This window comes from Bison bison, unplaced genomic scaffold, assembly GCF_000754665.1.
Source record: "Bison bison bison isolate TAMUID 2011002044 unplaced genomic scaffold, Bison_UMD1.0 scf7180017864108, whole genome shotgun sequence".
Classification (NCBI taxonomy): domain Eukaryota; kingdom Metazoa; phylum Chordata; class Mammalia; order Artiodactyla; family Bovidae; genus Bison; species Bison bison.
Window position 1 is genome coordinate 4,411,999 of NW_011494680.1, and position 15,863 is coordinate 4,427,861.

Sequence of the window (15,863 nt, forward strand, 5' to 3'; positions counted from 1 at the left end):
AAAAGCAGAGACATTACTTTGCCAACAAAGGTCCGTCTAGTCAAGGCTATGGTTTTTCCTGTGGTCATCTATGGATGTGAGAGTTGGACTGTGAAGAAGGCTAAGCACCAAAGAATTGATGATTTTGAACTGTAGTGTTGGAGAAGACTCTTGAGAGTCCCTTGGACTGCAAGGAGATCCAACCAGTCCATTCTGAAGCAGTCAGCCCTGGGATTTCTTTGGAAGGAATGATGCTAAAGCTGAAACTCCAGTACTTTAGCCACCTCATGTGAAGAGTTGACTCATTGGAAAAGACTCTATGCTGGGAGGGATTGGGGGCAGGAGGAGAAGGGGACGACAGAGGATGAGATGGCTGGATGGCATCACTGACTTGATGGACATGAGTCTGAGTGAACTCCGGGAGTTGGTGATGGACAGGGAGGCCTGGTGTGCTGTGATTCATGGGGTCGCAAAGAGTCAGACATGACTGAGTGACTGATCTGATCTGATCTGATAGTAACCACAGGGAATAAAATGTGATGGATGCCTCTTGGAGCTGAGCAATATGTTAAAAAAACAAAACAAAACAAAACAAACAGTAAATTTGAAGATTTAATTGGGTTTATTCAATAATTGGGGCTCTCAGGTGGTGCACTGGGAAAGTATCTGCCTGCCAATGCAGGAGACACAAGAGATTCAGGTTCAATCCTGAGTTGGGAATTGGAGAATGAAATGACAACCATTCCTGTATTCTTGCCTGGAGAATTCAATGGACAGAGGAGCTTGGTGGGCTACAGTCCATGGGGTTTCAAAGAATCTGACAAAACTGAGCACCCACACACAACAACAATATCATATTCAATCATTAATTTAGGCAGCATACTACCTAACAAGTAAAAAGAGATCCCAGGAGTCATGCAAAATTAAAGGCTTTTATGAGCAGAAGAAAGTGGGAAGAAAGTTTGTACCAAAGAATTGGTTGTTTAAGGCAATATCATCTTCCTTTGGGATAAGGAGGGGATCTATCACAAATTGTCATTAATGACGGCCAGGTAACTCCAGGGTGACCAGTCACACTTCTGGGAGAGGCTGAAACTGCATTTAGTTTAATTGTTACGTCTCAGTTTGCTGACTGAGGGCTTAGCACAGATGACTCCATTTATGGGGGTGTTGTTTCCTTTTTTTAAACATTTTATTACTGGAGAATAATTGCTTTACAATCTTGCATTCATTTCTGCTGTGCCATAAAGTGAATCAGCTATATGTACGTATATCCTCTCCCTCTAGGGTCTTCCTCCCACCCTCCTTCCCCATCTCACCTCTCTAGGTCATCACCAAGACCAAGCTGAGCTCCCTGTGCTATGCAGGAGCTTTCCACTAGCTATCTATTTTACACATGGTAAGTGGCACCCCACTCCAGTACTCTTGCCTGGAAAATCCCATGGACGGAGGAGCCTGGTAGGCTGCAGTCCATGGGGTTGCAAGGAGTCGGACACAACTGAGCAACTTCATTTTGATTTTTCACTTTCATGCATTGGAGAAGGAAATGGCAACCCACTCCAGTGTTCTTGCCTGGAGAATCACAGGGATGGGGGGAGCCTGATGGGCTGCCATCTATGGGGTCACACAGAGTCAGACACGACTGAAGCGACTTAGCAGCAGCAGCAGTGTGTGTGTATATGTGTGTGTGTGTGTGTGTGTGTGTGTGAGTCCTATTCTCCCAATTCGTCTCACCCTCCATTTCCACCCCTGTGCCTACATGTCCATTCTTTGTGCCTGTGTCTCTATTCCTGCCCAGCAAATAGGTTCATCTATACCATTTGTTTTCTAGATTCTATATATATGTGTTAATATATGATATTTGTTTTTATCTTTCTGACTTACTTCATCCTATACAACAGATTCTACATCCATCCACATCACTACAAATGACCCAGTGTCATTCCTTTCTTATTGCTGGGTAATGTTCCATTGTGTATATGTAACATATCCTCTCTATCTGGTCATCTGTCAGTGGACATCTAGGTTGCTCCTATGTTCTGGCTATCATAAATAGTGCCGCAATGAACATTGAGGTACTTATGTCCTTTTGCATTATGGTTGTCTCAGGGTCTATTCCAGTAGTGGGAGAGCTGGTTCATATGGATAGTTTTTTAAGAAACTATTTTTAGTATTTTAGTTCTATTTTTTAAACTATTTTAGCTCTATTTTTAGTTTTTTTTTAAGAAACCACTATATTGTTCTCCATAGAAAGAAAGTGTGAAAGTGAGAGTGTTAATCCCTTAGTCGTGTCTGACTCTTTGCTACCCCATGGACTGTAGCCCACCAGGCTCTTCTTCCATGGAATTCTCCAGACAAGAATACTAGAAAGGATTGTCACTTCCTTCTCCATTGGATCTTCCTGACCCAGGGATCAAACCCAAGTTTTCTGCATTGGAAGGTGGATGCTTGACTGCTGAGCCAGCAGGGAAATCCTATAGCTAGTTGATGGAAGAGCTAGTCCTAGAATCTAGTTACACTGGCCTTTGATCTCAGCTGACTGCATGAAAAAAGTGAGCTGAGGGATTTGAATCAGAGGTGAGATGGAATTACACATGGGAAATTCAGCAAAACCTGTGGAGTTTTCACTGGGCAGGATTGGGGGAGACAGAACATCATGGAGCAGGACAAAAGTGCTTTGCTTGCCAAGAAGTTTTGATTATACACTTGGCTATGACCCGGAATATAAAGTGCATCTTTTAAACAAATAATCTAGTAATATTTGCTTACACATTATGATTTTCAATGGTACGTCACACCCTCATCTCATTTAATGTTTAAAAGAGTCCTCTCAGGTATGTCGAAAGGGCATCCTTATCCTTTTTTGGCAGATGGGCAAACTGAGATGCAGAAAGTCAACAGAGCTAGTTAAGTGACAAACTCAGGGTTAGAACACCAGGAATGCTTCTAGTCCAATGTGCTCCCTATGGTACCCTGTATGTAACAAGTGTGGGACAAGAGTGGCTAACCAAGTGTATCATGTGATTGCTTCACAGATGCCTTGTGAGGGGTTTCTATCTATCCTGAGAATATTTGGAACCACACTTTTTGGAGTCTCTCTCCTCACTGGAATGATCCTTTCTTATGTTATTGGCTACCAGTTTATCCACACAGATGATTACTATTTATCTTTTGGACCATATGGTGCCTTTTTAGCTTTACATGTTCTTATTCAAAACCTGTTTGCCTTTTTGGAGCACCGGAAAATGAAAAAGTATGTAACTATCCCCGTTAACTTGAACAGAACTGTTGCTCTTTGCATTGCTGCATATCAAGAAGATCCAGACTATTTGCGGAAATGTTTGCAATCTGTGAAAAGGCTAACCTACCCCGGAATTAAAGTTGTCATGGTCATAGATGGAAACTCGGAAGATGACCTTTACATGATGGACATCTTCAGTGAAGTCATGGGCAGGGACCAGTCAGCCACTTATATCTGGAAGAACAACTACCATGTGAAGGGTCCTGGAGAGACGGATGAGTCACACAGAGAAAGCTCACAGCATGTCACCCAGTTGGTCTTGTCCAACAAGAGTATTTGCATCATGCAAAAATGGGGTGGAAAAAGAGAAGTCATGTACACAGCCTTCAGAGCACTGGGGCGAAGTGTGGATTATGTACAGGTAGGTCTCCACATCTGCCAGGACAAATGTATATTTAAATAAAGCATCTTTTGTATCTCTTCAGTCATATGCTGTAGCCCATCTTTGTCTCCTCTGGACACAGTACTCCTTTCAGTTCATCTCAAAACAGCCACCAGGGAAGCCCAAGCATACTGGAGTGGGTAGCCTGTCCCTTTTCCAGGGGATCTTCCCAACCCAGGAATTGAACTGGGGTCTCCTGCATTGTAGGCAGATTACTGGGGAAGCCCCATGACTGTTGAAAGCACATTTCAAGAGATAAAGAGATATAAATCATATAAAAATGGTTAAGACAATGAAAACACTTCACTTGTGCAATGTTATAGGTTAGAAATCAAGATTCTTTAGATCAGTAGATCCGTCTCTTTCCCTTTCTTTCCTTTTCTCCCACCTTGGGCCTGCTAAGTCAAATCCAACATTATTTTCCACAATCTTAAAATCAGCCTTGTAAAAAAAATAGAGTCTGTTCCAGCAGAAAGGTCTTGAGAAAATCTACAGGCCCTAAGAAGTTTTTCATGGAGTCTAGGCAAAAAAAGAATGGAGAACACAATTTTGATTTAAAAGGAAAAGGAATTCAAAATTTAGACACAGAGAAAAAGAACAGAAAATTGAAAAAGGGAAAGGGGGGAGAAAAAAACAAGTTTTCAGAGCAAAACCTAAGTCATGTTTATTTCACTCCCCAAATAGCATTACCTCATTCACTGCAACTTGACCTTTGAAAACATTTGTGATGGTGTTTGCTTGTATGAAAATTAGACAGGCTGTGTCTCTCATTAATTCCCTGCCTGCACACTCTTGGGTTTCTCCACTCCTAGTTATCATTGAGGCTTTCTTTTTTAGAGTGTTAGTAGGGTTCCTGTGAGATTTTTTTTTTTTAATGGGGGGTGGGTTATGGAAGTGTTTCTTTTTTTCCCTTGGTTTTATTGAGATAGCTAGCAATAGAGTGTTTTTACAAAAAATATATGAACAAATCTCATTTAAGAATAGGTTAACACAGGAATTATTACAACATTATAAATCAACTATACATTCATAAAAAAATAGGTGTAGGGATTTTCCTGCTCCTGGGAGTTTTCTAGTTATAATTTTTTACAGAAACTTTTAGTAGATTTTGGCCATAATTGTATCAAGAAAGGAGAGATATTTCTGGCTTACAAAATCTGATGGACACGTTCCCCTTCTGTTGAAAGCAAAATTCTATTTTTCAGAGGACCCATTGTGTTCGTTAGGGGCCTTTATGGTGCCCAGTGGGTCTCTCTGTGTGTAATGGGAAAAGAATGGGCTTTGGGCTTCAGTGTCAACTGACTGAAGTTCTAGCTATAGTAATAGCTGCTGATCTTGAGGAAGACCACCTCCCAAACCTTGGTTACCTGGATACAAGAAACTAATTTCACAAGGGGTTTGAGATCATTATTACAAATCATGTATCCAAGTGGGTTTTACAAAAGTTGCTAATGATGGTATCGTTAACTTTATGAAAAAGCTTGCTGGTAATATTAATACTATTTTTTATATGATCATCTAGTGCTGCTGCTGCTAAGTCGCTTCAGTCGTGTCCGACTCTGTGCGACCCCATAGACGGCAGCCCACCAGGCTCCCCCATCCCTGGGATTCTCCAGGCAAGAACACTGGAGTGGATTGCCATTTCCTTCTCCAATGTATGAAAGTGAAAAGTGAAAATCAAGTCGCTCAGTCATGTCCGACTCTTTGCGACCCCATGGACTATGGCCCACCAGGCTCCTCCATCCATGGGATTTTCCAGGCAAGAGTACTGGAGTGGGGTGCCATTGCCTTCTCTGGATCATCTAGTACTTACTTGAAAATTATGGTCCATGTCAATTCCCACCACAGAGTGAATTTCTTTAATCTTTAAAGAGTTTTGAAGTATTTCTTTTTAAAAATTAATTAATTTTTGGCTGCACTGTGTCCTTACTGAGGCACACACTGAGCAGTGAGGTGGTGCTGCCACGCTTTGTCGTGGTTGCAGGGATTTCTCATTGCCGTGGCTTCTCTCGTTGCAAAGCACGAGCTTTAAGGCATGCAGATTTCAGTAGTTGTGGTAAATGGGCTTAGTTGTTCCTGCATATGGGATCTTACCGGACTGGGGATTGAACCCATGTCCTCTGCACTGGGAGTCTTCCTGCCAACCACTGGACCACCAGGGAAGTCCTGAGGGGTTTCATAAGTTGATACCATCTGTATATTAATCTCTTCTACGGAATTGATAGAATTTCACTCCTAAGTTCTTCTAATTTCTAGAGCTATCACAATTTAAGTAGTTTTAATTAACGCAGGACATCTTCACATATTTACCTAGTGCAACTTCAGTCTCAGATGAGAGAATAAAACACTTAAAGGAAAGAGTAACTTGTAAACTTGCAGAGGATTTGAAGAATGAAGTCTAAAAGAAGAGAACATCTATTTTGATACTTTACCTTTAATTCTAGTTAAAACAATTGTTACATTTGTCCTTCTAATCAAGAAGTTATTGTGTGGGGTTCCTTTTGTTTTTCAACCTGCTCCACCCAAACTGCCTTCTCCCATCATTTTTGTTTTGAATTTTGTTTGTATTCTTGATAATTTGACATTGTACCTGTCCAAGAAAAAATAAAATATAAAATGTTAGAATAGGCTTCCTGCTACAGATGTAATCAGGCTTGAGAACTTCTCTTCCTTCAGGATGAAGCCTCCAGATCTATTGACCTCAGCAGCAACTGGTAACTGGGCCCTGAATCCTTTTTGGACTCTGAGCCCATTCCAACCATTCAAGTAAGGGTAAAAAAATCTTTTGGTATTCTGTGACCAGTAAATTCCATTCATCCTTCATCATATCCCCAAATATTTAACCACTCTGGCCTACAGCAGTGGAAATTACTAAAATGCCAATGTTGTTGTTTTTCAGTCATTAACTTGTGTCTGAATCCTTTGCGATTCCATGGACAGTAGCCCACCAGGCTCCTCTGTCCATGGGATTTCCCAGGCAAGAATACTGGAGTGGGTTGCCATTACCTCCTCCAGGGGATCTTCCTGACCCAGGGATTAAACTTGTATCTCCTGCATTGGAAAGCAGATTCTTTACTGCTGAGCCACTAGGGAAGCCCAAAATTCAAACATATGTATCAATATAACTGATTCAGTTTGCTGTACACCTGAAATGAATACAACATTGTAAGCCAACTATACATCAATAAAAATTGAAAAGAAAACAAAAACACTGTTCCAGGGTCCAAGAGTTGTAGAGCAGAAGCCCCCAGAAGACCAAGGAGGGAGGGGGTCGAGGTTATCAGCTCCTGAGCATTGCAAGTGCTTGGATGTGGAGTTCAAGTTGTTTAGGGGCAGAAGGAAGCAACGTTCTTCCTAATACACAAGAGAGAATTGAGACTAGGGGAAGAAATTGCCCATCTGCTTATACTTGCTAACCTGGCTGAGGAACACTGCTTAAGTGTTCAGAGAGATGGCCAAAATGATTGGCTTCCAGTTGCAGCTGGATCCTTGGCACTTATCAGCACTCTTTGCACTTGATCTTGAATAGATGTCTTGTTTATTCCTCTCGTGTCTGTTATTTCATGTCTTCGTCACTCTCCTAGGGCCTTACCCAAACTCCTCCCTGTTTGACTACCTGTGATCTTGCCTCCTATGAAAGAGAACAGCAAAAGTACTTACTCTGAAGGCTATCAAGGCCTTCTTTACTCTTTCCTGCTTACAGTTCCAAAGGTACTGACCTTATTTCTTATCTCAAGGCAACCTTCCATCTACCTCCGAAGCGCTCTCAGTTGGCATCCTCTGGTATATTCCAGACCAATTTTTATCAATTATCACCTCTTTGTCTAGCTCTCTCCACTATCATTTCTAGTCTTCTCTACTGATAACTGTCTCAGTTTTATAGTCCCTCAAACAGTTAATATTGACGTGGAATATGGAAGGAAGATTTAGTTTAGGATAAATCCAACATAGTAGCAAATTCAAAAGTGATGCTAGTGGCTTCTTTTGGAGACAGAGAAGATATAAAAACAGAAGAAGAAAAATAACAAAATGAGAAAACAAAGATATACAGAATGAGAAATAAAGAGGAGAATGAGGAAGATTTTCTTAATCTTGAATAATGAGGAAACTTTTTCTTTTCTCTGATCTGCCTAGATACAGTTTAAGGTAGGGCAAAAGTCTTATTTTTTCAAAATATTACTTATGTTAGTTTTTTCATTTGTCTAAATAGCACAAGATTATGGCAGTGTTTTAAAAAATGTAGAAAACCACAATAAGCAAAATTTAAATCATCTGCCACAAAAACTTGACCCAAACATAGATTTTTCAAATAAATACTTCCTGGTATATATGTCTTCTATCCTTTTTTAAATTTGAAATTATGTTGTATTTGCCATTTTGAATCATACTTTATTCTACAATATCAGAAAACTTTAAGTATCTTGTGACACCTAGATTATTTAATTTCTTTAACATATCTCCTGTCACTGAACATGGATTTAATAAGGTAAGTGGCCACCAGTCTGTGTGATGAAGGATAAAAATTGTCTTATGATGTGTGCAATAGGGATTTCCCAGGTATAAAATATACAATAAATTTGAACATTATTTTCATATTTTTTTCGGCCACTCTTATGGCCGAAAGCAAAGAGGAACTGAAGAGCCTCTTGATGAAAGAGGAGACTGAAAAAGCTGGCTTAAAACTCAACATTCAAAAACTAAGATCCTGGCATGACATCCAGGCCCATCACTTCATGGCAAATAGATGGGGGAACAAGGGAAACAGTGAGAGACTTATTTTCTTGGGCTCCAAAATCACTGCAGATGGTAACTGCAGCCATGAAATTAAAAGATGCTTGCTTTTTGGAAGAAAAGCTATGACCAACCTAGACAGCATATTAAAAAGAAGAGACATTACTTTGCCCACAGAGTTATGTCTAGTCTAGTCAATATCTGGTCTGTCCAGTCAAAGCTATGGTTTTTCTAGTAGTCATGTATGGATGTGACAGTTGAACTATAAAGAAAGCTGAGCACTGAAGAATTGATGCTTTTGAACTGTGGTGTTGGAGAAGACTCTTGAGAGTCGCTTGGACTGTCAGGAGAGCCAACCAGTCAATCCTAAAGGAAATCAGTCCTGAACATTCATTGGAGGGACTGCTGCTGAAGCTGAAGCTCCAATACTTTGGCCCCCTGATGTGAAGACTGACTCATTGGAAAAGACCCTGATGCTGGAAAAGGTTGAAGGCAGGAGGAGAAAGGGATAACAGAGGATGAGATGGTTGGATGGCATCACCGACTTGAAGGGCATGAGTTTGAGCAAGGTCTGGGAGTTGGGGATGGACAGGGAGGCCTGGTGTGCTGCAGTCCATGGTGTTGCAAAGAATCCAATATGAGTGAGTGAACTGAACTGATGAACATTTTCTAAAAGGGAAGTATGTAGGAGACATTGTTCATTTTTTAGTTGCTAAGTCATGTCCAACTCTTGCAACCTCATGGACTACAGAACGACATGCTTTCCTGTCCTTCACTATCTCCTGGAGTTCGCTCAAACTCATGTCCATTGTGTTGATGATACCATCCAATCATCTCTCCTCTGTTGCCTCCTTCTCCTCCTGCCCTCAGTCTTTCCCAGCATCAGGGTCTTTTCCAATGAATAAGCTCTTCACATCAAGTGACCAAAGTATTGGAGCTTCAACATCAATCCTTCCAATGAATATTAAGAGTGATTTCCTTTAGGTTTGACTGGTTTGATCTCCTTGCTCTCCAAGGGACTCTCAAGAGTCTTCTCCAGCACCACAAACTGAAAGCATCAATTCTTTTGTGCTCAGCCTGCTTTATGGTCCAACTCTCATATCCAATCATGACTTCTCTAAAACTGTAGCTTTGACTATACAGACCATTATCAGCAAAGTGATGTCTCTACTTCTTAATATGCTCTCTAGGTTTATCTTAGCTTTCCTTCCAAGGAGCAAGCGTCTTTTAATTTCATGGCTGCAGTTACTGTCCGCAGTGATTTTGAAGCTCAAGAAAATAAAATCTGTTACTGTGTTCACTTTTTCCCCACCTATTTGTATGAATTGATGGGACCTGATGCCATGATCTTAGTTTTTTGAATGTTTGGTTTTAAGCCTGCTTTTTCACTCTCCTCTTTCACCCTCCTCAAGAGACTCTTTAGTTCCTCTTGACTTTCTGCCGTTAGAGTGGTATCATCTGCGTATCTGAAGCTGTTGATATTTTTCCCAGTAATCTTGGTTCCAGCTTTTGAGTCATCCAGGTGGCATTTCCCATGATGTACTCTGCAGAGAAGTTAAATAAGCAGGAAGACAATATACAGCCTTGATGTGCTCCTTTCCCAATTTGGAACCAGCCTATTGTTCCATGTCTGGTTCTAACTGTTGCTTCTTGACCTGCATACAGGTTTTTCAGGAGACAGGTAAGATGGTCTGGTATTCCCATCTCTTTCAGAATTTTCCACAGTTTGTTGTGATCCACAAGGTCAAAAGTTTTAGCATAGTCAACGAAGCAAAATAGATGTTTCTTTCTGAAATTCCCTTGCTTTGTCTATGGTCCAACAGATGTTGACAATTTGATCTTTAATTCCTATGTCTTTTTAAAATCCAGCTTGAACATCTATCTGGAAACTCTCAGTTCATGTACTGCTGAAGCCTAGCTTGAAGGATTTTGAGCATAACCTTGATAGCATATTGGGAAGATGCCCTGGAGAAGGGAAAGGCTACCAACTCCAGTATTCTGGTCTGGAAAATTCCATGGACTGTATAGTCCATGGGGTCGCAAAGAGTGGGACATGACTGAGCGACTTTCACTTTCACTTTGTTAGCATGTGAAATCACTTTCACTTTGTTAGCATGTGAAATGAATGCAAATTTATGATAGTTTGAACATTCTTTGGCATTGCCCTTCTTTGGAGTTGTAATGAAAACTGACCTTTTCCAGTCCTGTGGCCACTGTTGAGTTTTCAAAATTTGCTGACATATTGAGTGCAACATTTTGACAGCATCATTTCACTTTTCATATAGGAGACAACTTTATTATGAATTTAATCTGATAGCATTCTAGCTATCCAAGATTCATTGAGCAGGAGAAAAATAAGACTGAATCATTCATAATAGTAGAGTTGACCAATACTATTTATGAATTTCATTTTTGTAAATTAACCTACTATCTAATTTGTATACTACCCCAAAATCAATAGTTGCAGTGCTTTTTAATCATTTTCATGTGTGGAGTGGCAAAAGATTTGTCAGCCAATATTCATGTTCTCTGCTGAAGTCAAACAAGATCATGCATGCCTTCTTGTCTCAGCTTTTGCACAGTAAACAAGTAACTTGTTTAGTCTATTATCATGTTTTTGTTTAAAATGGTCCCCAAGTATAATGTCAAAGTGCTATCTAGTGTTCATAATGCAAGAAAGTTATAAATGCCTTGTGGAGAAAATAGGTCTGTTAGATAAGCTTTCTTCAGGCATGAATTCTAGTACTGTTGGACGTAAGTTCACTGTTAATGAATCATATGTATGTGTGTGTCTTTGTGTGTGTTTTAAAACAGAAACACAAATTTAAAAAATTTAGCCAATGATCACTAGACAAAGATGTGATCAGAGACTTGGAGGAGTCAAACCCTGTATTTCAGCTGAAAGAAATTTTTGACATCTACTAATTCATTGTTCATGGACCTTGGTAGGAACATACCTACTGTGAATAACGAGAACTGATTGTATATAACATTTGGTTGATTCTTGTTTTATATAGGAAATCTAAGTGAAATATTCTGAGGGCACATGTTGAGAATTTATGTTTCTATGTAGTCTTCATTTTATATGACAAGATGGACAGAAAGAAGTTTTGGTTTGTTCTCAGTTTCCTGCGTGCCGACCATGTCCTGTGGTTTTCCCCAGTGTCAAGTTAAGCTCTTCATGAACTGGGGTATTTTCCCCCACAGCTTCTAGCCCAGAGCTGAACAGCCAACCTTTGTGAAGTTATACACTTTTATTAATTGGTGAAGAGACAGGTAGAAATTCTGCTTCTACTAGACTGGTTTTAAGAAGGGCTAGAGTTCTACCCTTCACACACAAACAAATAGATACTATATGTCCGTGAATTTATTTCTTTTCACAGACTACGGTAGATGATGGTTTTCTAGTTGGCACTCTATAACCAAATACATCCAGAAACTGAACTTCTATAAAGAACTCTTTAATCCTGCTATAACAAACCCCTCCCAAGGGATTTCTGAGAGCTTTCGCTTCTGACAGTTAAATTCACCATGTGAACAATCTCTCTCAGAGAACTTCTGGCACTTTGCTGTTGGAAACTGGGAGGGGGGGGGGACCAATTTAAATAAATAGAACCTCAGAAGTTTGGTTAAGTTTAGTCTTTTCAGAGAGACAGTTCCCTTGGTTTGCTTCTGCTCACAAGCAGGTGGAGTTACTTGAACATTAGTTCTAGATTGCCACCTTCCTGTTGTTTTTAGTCTTATTTTAGCTTTCTGGTTTTACCTTTCCTGGCTTGAGTCAATAGAGGTGGGTGTGGCCATAAACTCTTGATGCTGAGAGGTTGAAAGGTGGGTTGAACTTCTGCCTTCACTTTTTACTACCTTAGTGACTGATCTTCCAGGCTTATAACTGTATATTTACAAAACAGTGATAGATAAGGCAAGATCAGAAAAACTTTGCTATTGGAGGAATTTGTCTAGGTTTCTTCCGAGACTTGTGTTAGAGAAATACTATTGATATTTTCTACAGTGGAAAACTTACGCCTCAGTTCAGTTCAGTTGCTCAGTCGTGTCAGACTCTTTGCGACCCCATGGGCTCCAGCATGCCAAGCCTCCCTGTCCATCACAAACTCCCAGAGTTTACCCGAACTCATGTCCATTGAGTCGGTGATGCAATCCAACCATCTCATCCTCTGTTATCCCCTTCTCCTCCTGCCCTCAATCTCTCCCAGCATCAGGGTCTTTTCAAATGAGTCAGCTCTTCGCATCAGGTGGCCAAAATATTGGAGTTTCAGCTTCAACATCAGTCCTTCCAATGAATGCTTAGGACTGATCTCCTTTAGGATGGACTGGTTGGATCTCCTTGCAGTCCAAGAGGCTCTCAAGAGTCTTCTCCAACACCATAGTTCAAAAGCATCAATTCTTCAGTGCTCAGCTTTCTTTATACTCCAACTCTCACATCCATACATGACTACTGGAAAAAGCATAGCCTTGACTAGATGGACCTCTGTTGGCAAAGTAATGTCTCCGCTTTTGAATATGCTGTCTAGGTTGGTCATAACTTTCCCTCCAAGGAGTAAGCATCTTTCAATTTCATGGCTGCAGTCACCATCTACAGGTATTTTAGAGCCCCAAAAAACAAAGTCAGCCACTGTTTCTACTGTTTCCCCATTTATTTGCCATGAAGTGATGGGACTGGATGCCATGATCTTAGTTTTCTGAACTTTTTACTTTTATCAACTTTCACTTTTATCAAGAGGCTCTTTAGTTCTTCTGCACTTTCTGCCATAAGGGTGGTGTCATCTGCATATCTGAGGTTATTGATATTTCTCCCTGCAATCTTGATTCCAGCTTGTGCTTCTTCCAGCCCAGCGTTTCTCATAATGTACTCTGCATACAAGTTAAATAAGCAGGGTGACAATATACAGCCTTGACGTACTCCTTTTCCTATTTGGAACCAGTCTGCTGTTCTATGTCCAGTTCTAACTGTTGCTTCCTGACCTGCATACGGATTTCTCAAAAGGCAGGTCAAGTGGTCTGGTATTCCCATTTCTTTCAGAATTTTCCACACTTTATCGTGATCCACACAGTCAAAGGCTTTGGCATAGTCAATAAAGCAGAAATAGATGTTTTTCTGGAATTCTCTTGCTCTTTCAATGATCCAACAGATGTTGGCAATTTGATCTCTGGTTCCTCTGCCTTTTCTAAAACCAGCTTGAACATCTGGAAGTTCACAGTTCATGTATTGCTGAAGCCTGGCTTGGAGAATTTTGTGCATTACTTTACTATCAAAATGTGGGCCACTGGAGAAGGGAATGGCAAACCACTTCAGTATTCTTGCCTTGAGAACCCCATGAACAGTGTGAAAAGGCAAAAAGATAGGACACTGAAAGATGAACTCCCCAGGTGGGTAGGTGCCCAATATGTTACTGGAGATCAGTGGAGATATAACTCCAGAAAGAATGAAGGGATGGAGCCAAAGCAAAAACAACAGCCAGTTGTGGATGTGACTGGTGATAGAAGCAAGGTCCAATGTTTTAAACAGCAATATTGCAAAGGAACTTGGAATGTTAGGTCCATGAATCAAGGCAAATTGGAAGTGGTCAAACAAGAGATGGCAAGATTGAATGTCGACATTCTAGGAATCAGCAAACTCAAATGGACTGGAATGGGTGAATTTAACTCAGATGACCATTATATCTACTACTGTGGGCAGGAATCCCTTAGAAGAAATGGAGTAGCCATCATAGTCAACAGAAGAGTCTGAAATGCAGTACTTGGATGCAATCTCAAAAATGACAGAATGATCTCTGTTCGTTTCCAACGCAAATTTATGCCTACGTGTTGTCTATTTTTTTTTTTCCCCTAGAAAAGTGAGAACATACTGGACCAATATAGAAAGACAAGAAAATAAAAACTGGGTTTTATTTAGAAAATATATTTATCATGCTTCTAAATAAGCAATATAAAAGTAAAAATTAGAAGTTAACCCTGAAATTGATATAATTTAGGTCAATCTAGAGAGGTGATGTTTACTTTTTATAACTGGATACCCTATCTACTCCTTAAGTCAGTGGTCCTCAACCTTTTTGGCACCAGGGACCAGTTTTGCTGAAGAAAATTTTTCCACAGACTGGACGGTGGGGGGGATGGTTTGGGCATGATTCAAGCATTCAACATTTATTGTGCACTTTAATTCTGTTATTATTACATCTGTTCTACCTCAGATCCTCAGGCATTAGATCCCAGAGTTTGGGGACCCCTGCCTTAAGTCATATAATGCATTTAAATTATTCTAATAATGCATTTAATTTGCTGTTTTCACCAAGTATTTTTTTTATTTGTAAATAATCTCTTCAGAAAAAAACTATAATTAGTAAAATTGAAACACATGCATTTTTAAAATGTTGGGATTCCTTAGTTAATTATGTGAGGGTGTCATGCCAAATATGTGTAAACTCCACTTCACCTGTGAGGCTTTATGCTTCTACAGATTGTTTTCTTAGTTTTTTTTCAAAACTGGCATATCAAATCCCTACTATTTTTATGAAGTAGTGAGAGAACTATAAAAATAATTACATTTGGTATAAACAGTTAGGCTAAATCTTGATTAAACTCCATCCAGGACTGCCATACTTGGGAATTACAGATAACACCTCCATCTGCCAACCATGATATTTATTGTTTGGATGGGGAAGTTTCTACCAAAAAGTAGATTGTTTCAGGCAAAGTCATCTTCTTTTGGGAGAAGGTAGGGGGTCAGTCAGGCAGATTTCTTCACTGGTGCTGACCAGGTAATTCCAGTTTGACGGCTTAAACATCACATTCTTTGGAGAGGCTTAAATTACAATTAGGTTCAATATTAAGTCTTGATTTGCTGACATGGGCTAAGCACAACTGAATCCATTTTGGGCCTATTGCTTCTTTTTAACAATTCCCATATTTAGATCAGACTCTCAGCTTAACTGGAGAAGGCAGTGGCAACCCACTCCAGTACTCTTGCCTGGAAAATCCCATGGACAGAGGAGCCTGGTAGGCTGCAGTCCATGGGGTCGCTAAGAGTTGGACATGACTGAGCGACTTCACTTTCCCTTTTCACTTTCCTGCATTGGAGAAGGAAATGGCAACCCACTCCAGTGTTCTTGCCTGGAGAATCCCAGGGACGGGGGAGCCTGGTGGGCTGCCGTCTATGGGGTCGCACAGAGTCGGACATGACTGAAGCGACTTAGCAGCAGCACAGCAGCTCAGCTTAACAGGGCTTTCCAAAGCAGGAGAATCTGCCTCCCAGTGCAAGAGATATAACAGGTGTGGGTTCAACTCTGGATCGGGAAGCTCCCCTGGAGGAGGAAATGACAACCCATTCCAGTATTCTTGCCTGGAGAATCCCATGGACAGAGGAGCCTGATGGGCTACAGTCCATGGGGTCACAAAGAGTTGAACATGACTGCATGCCTGAGTACAGTGCAGCAGCACTCAGCTTAACAGAGACAT

General features: G+C 40.5%; 1 protein-coding gene across 1 annotated transcript in view; it reads left to right on the forward strand.

Moving 5' to 3' along the window:
- Positions 1-3,014: 3,014 nt before the first annotated feature.
- The window catches only part of LOC104987850 (hyaluronan synthase 2-like), a 19,436-nt gene continuing 6,587 nt past the window's right edge, over positions 3,015-15,863 (forward strand). The window contains exon 1 of the mRNA XM_010838933.1: positions 3,015-3,641. Coding sequence (XP_010837235.1) covers positions 3,015-3,641 — 627 coding nt within the window. The remainder of the gene's footprint in view (positions 3,642-15,863) is intronic.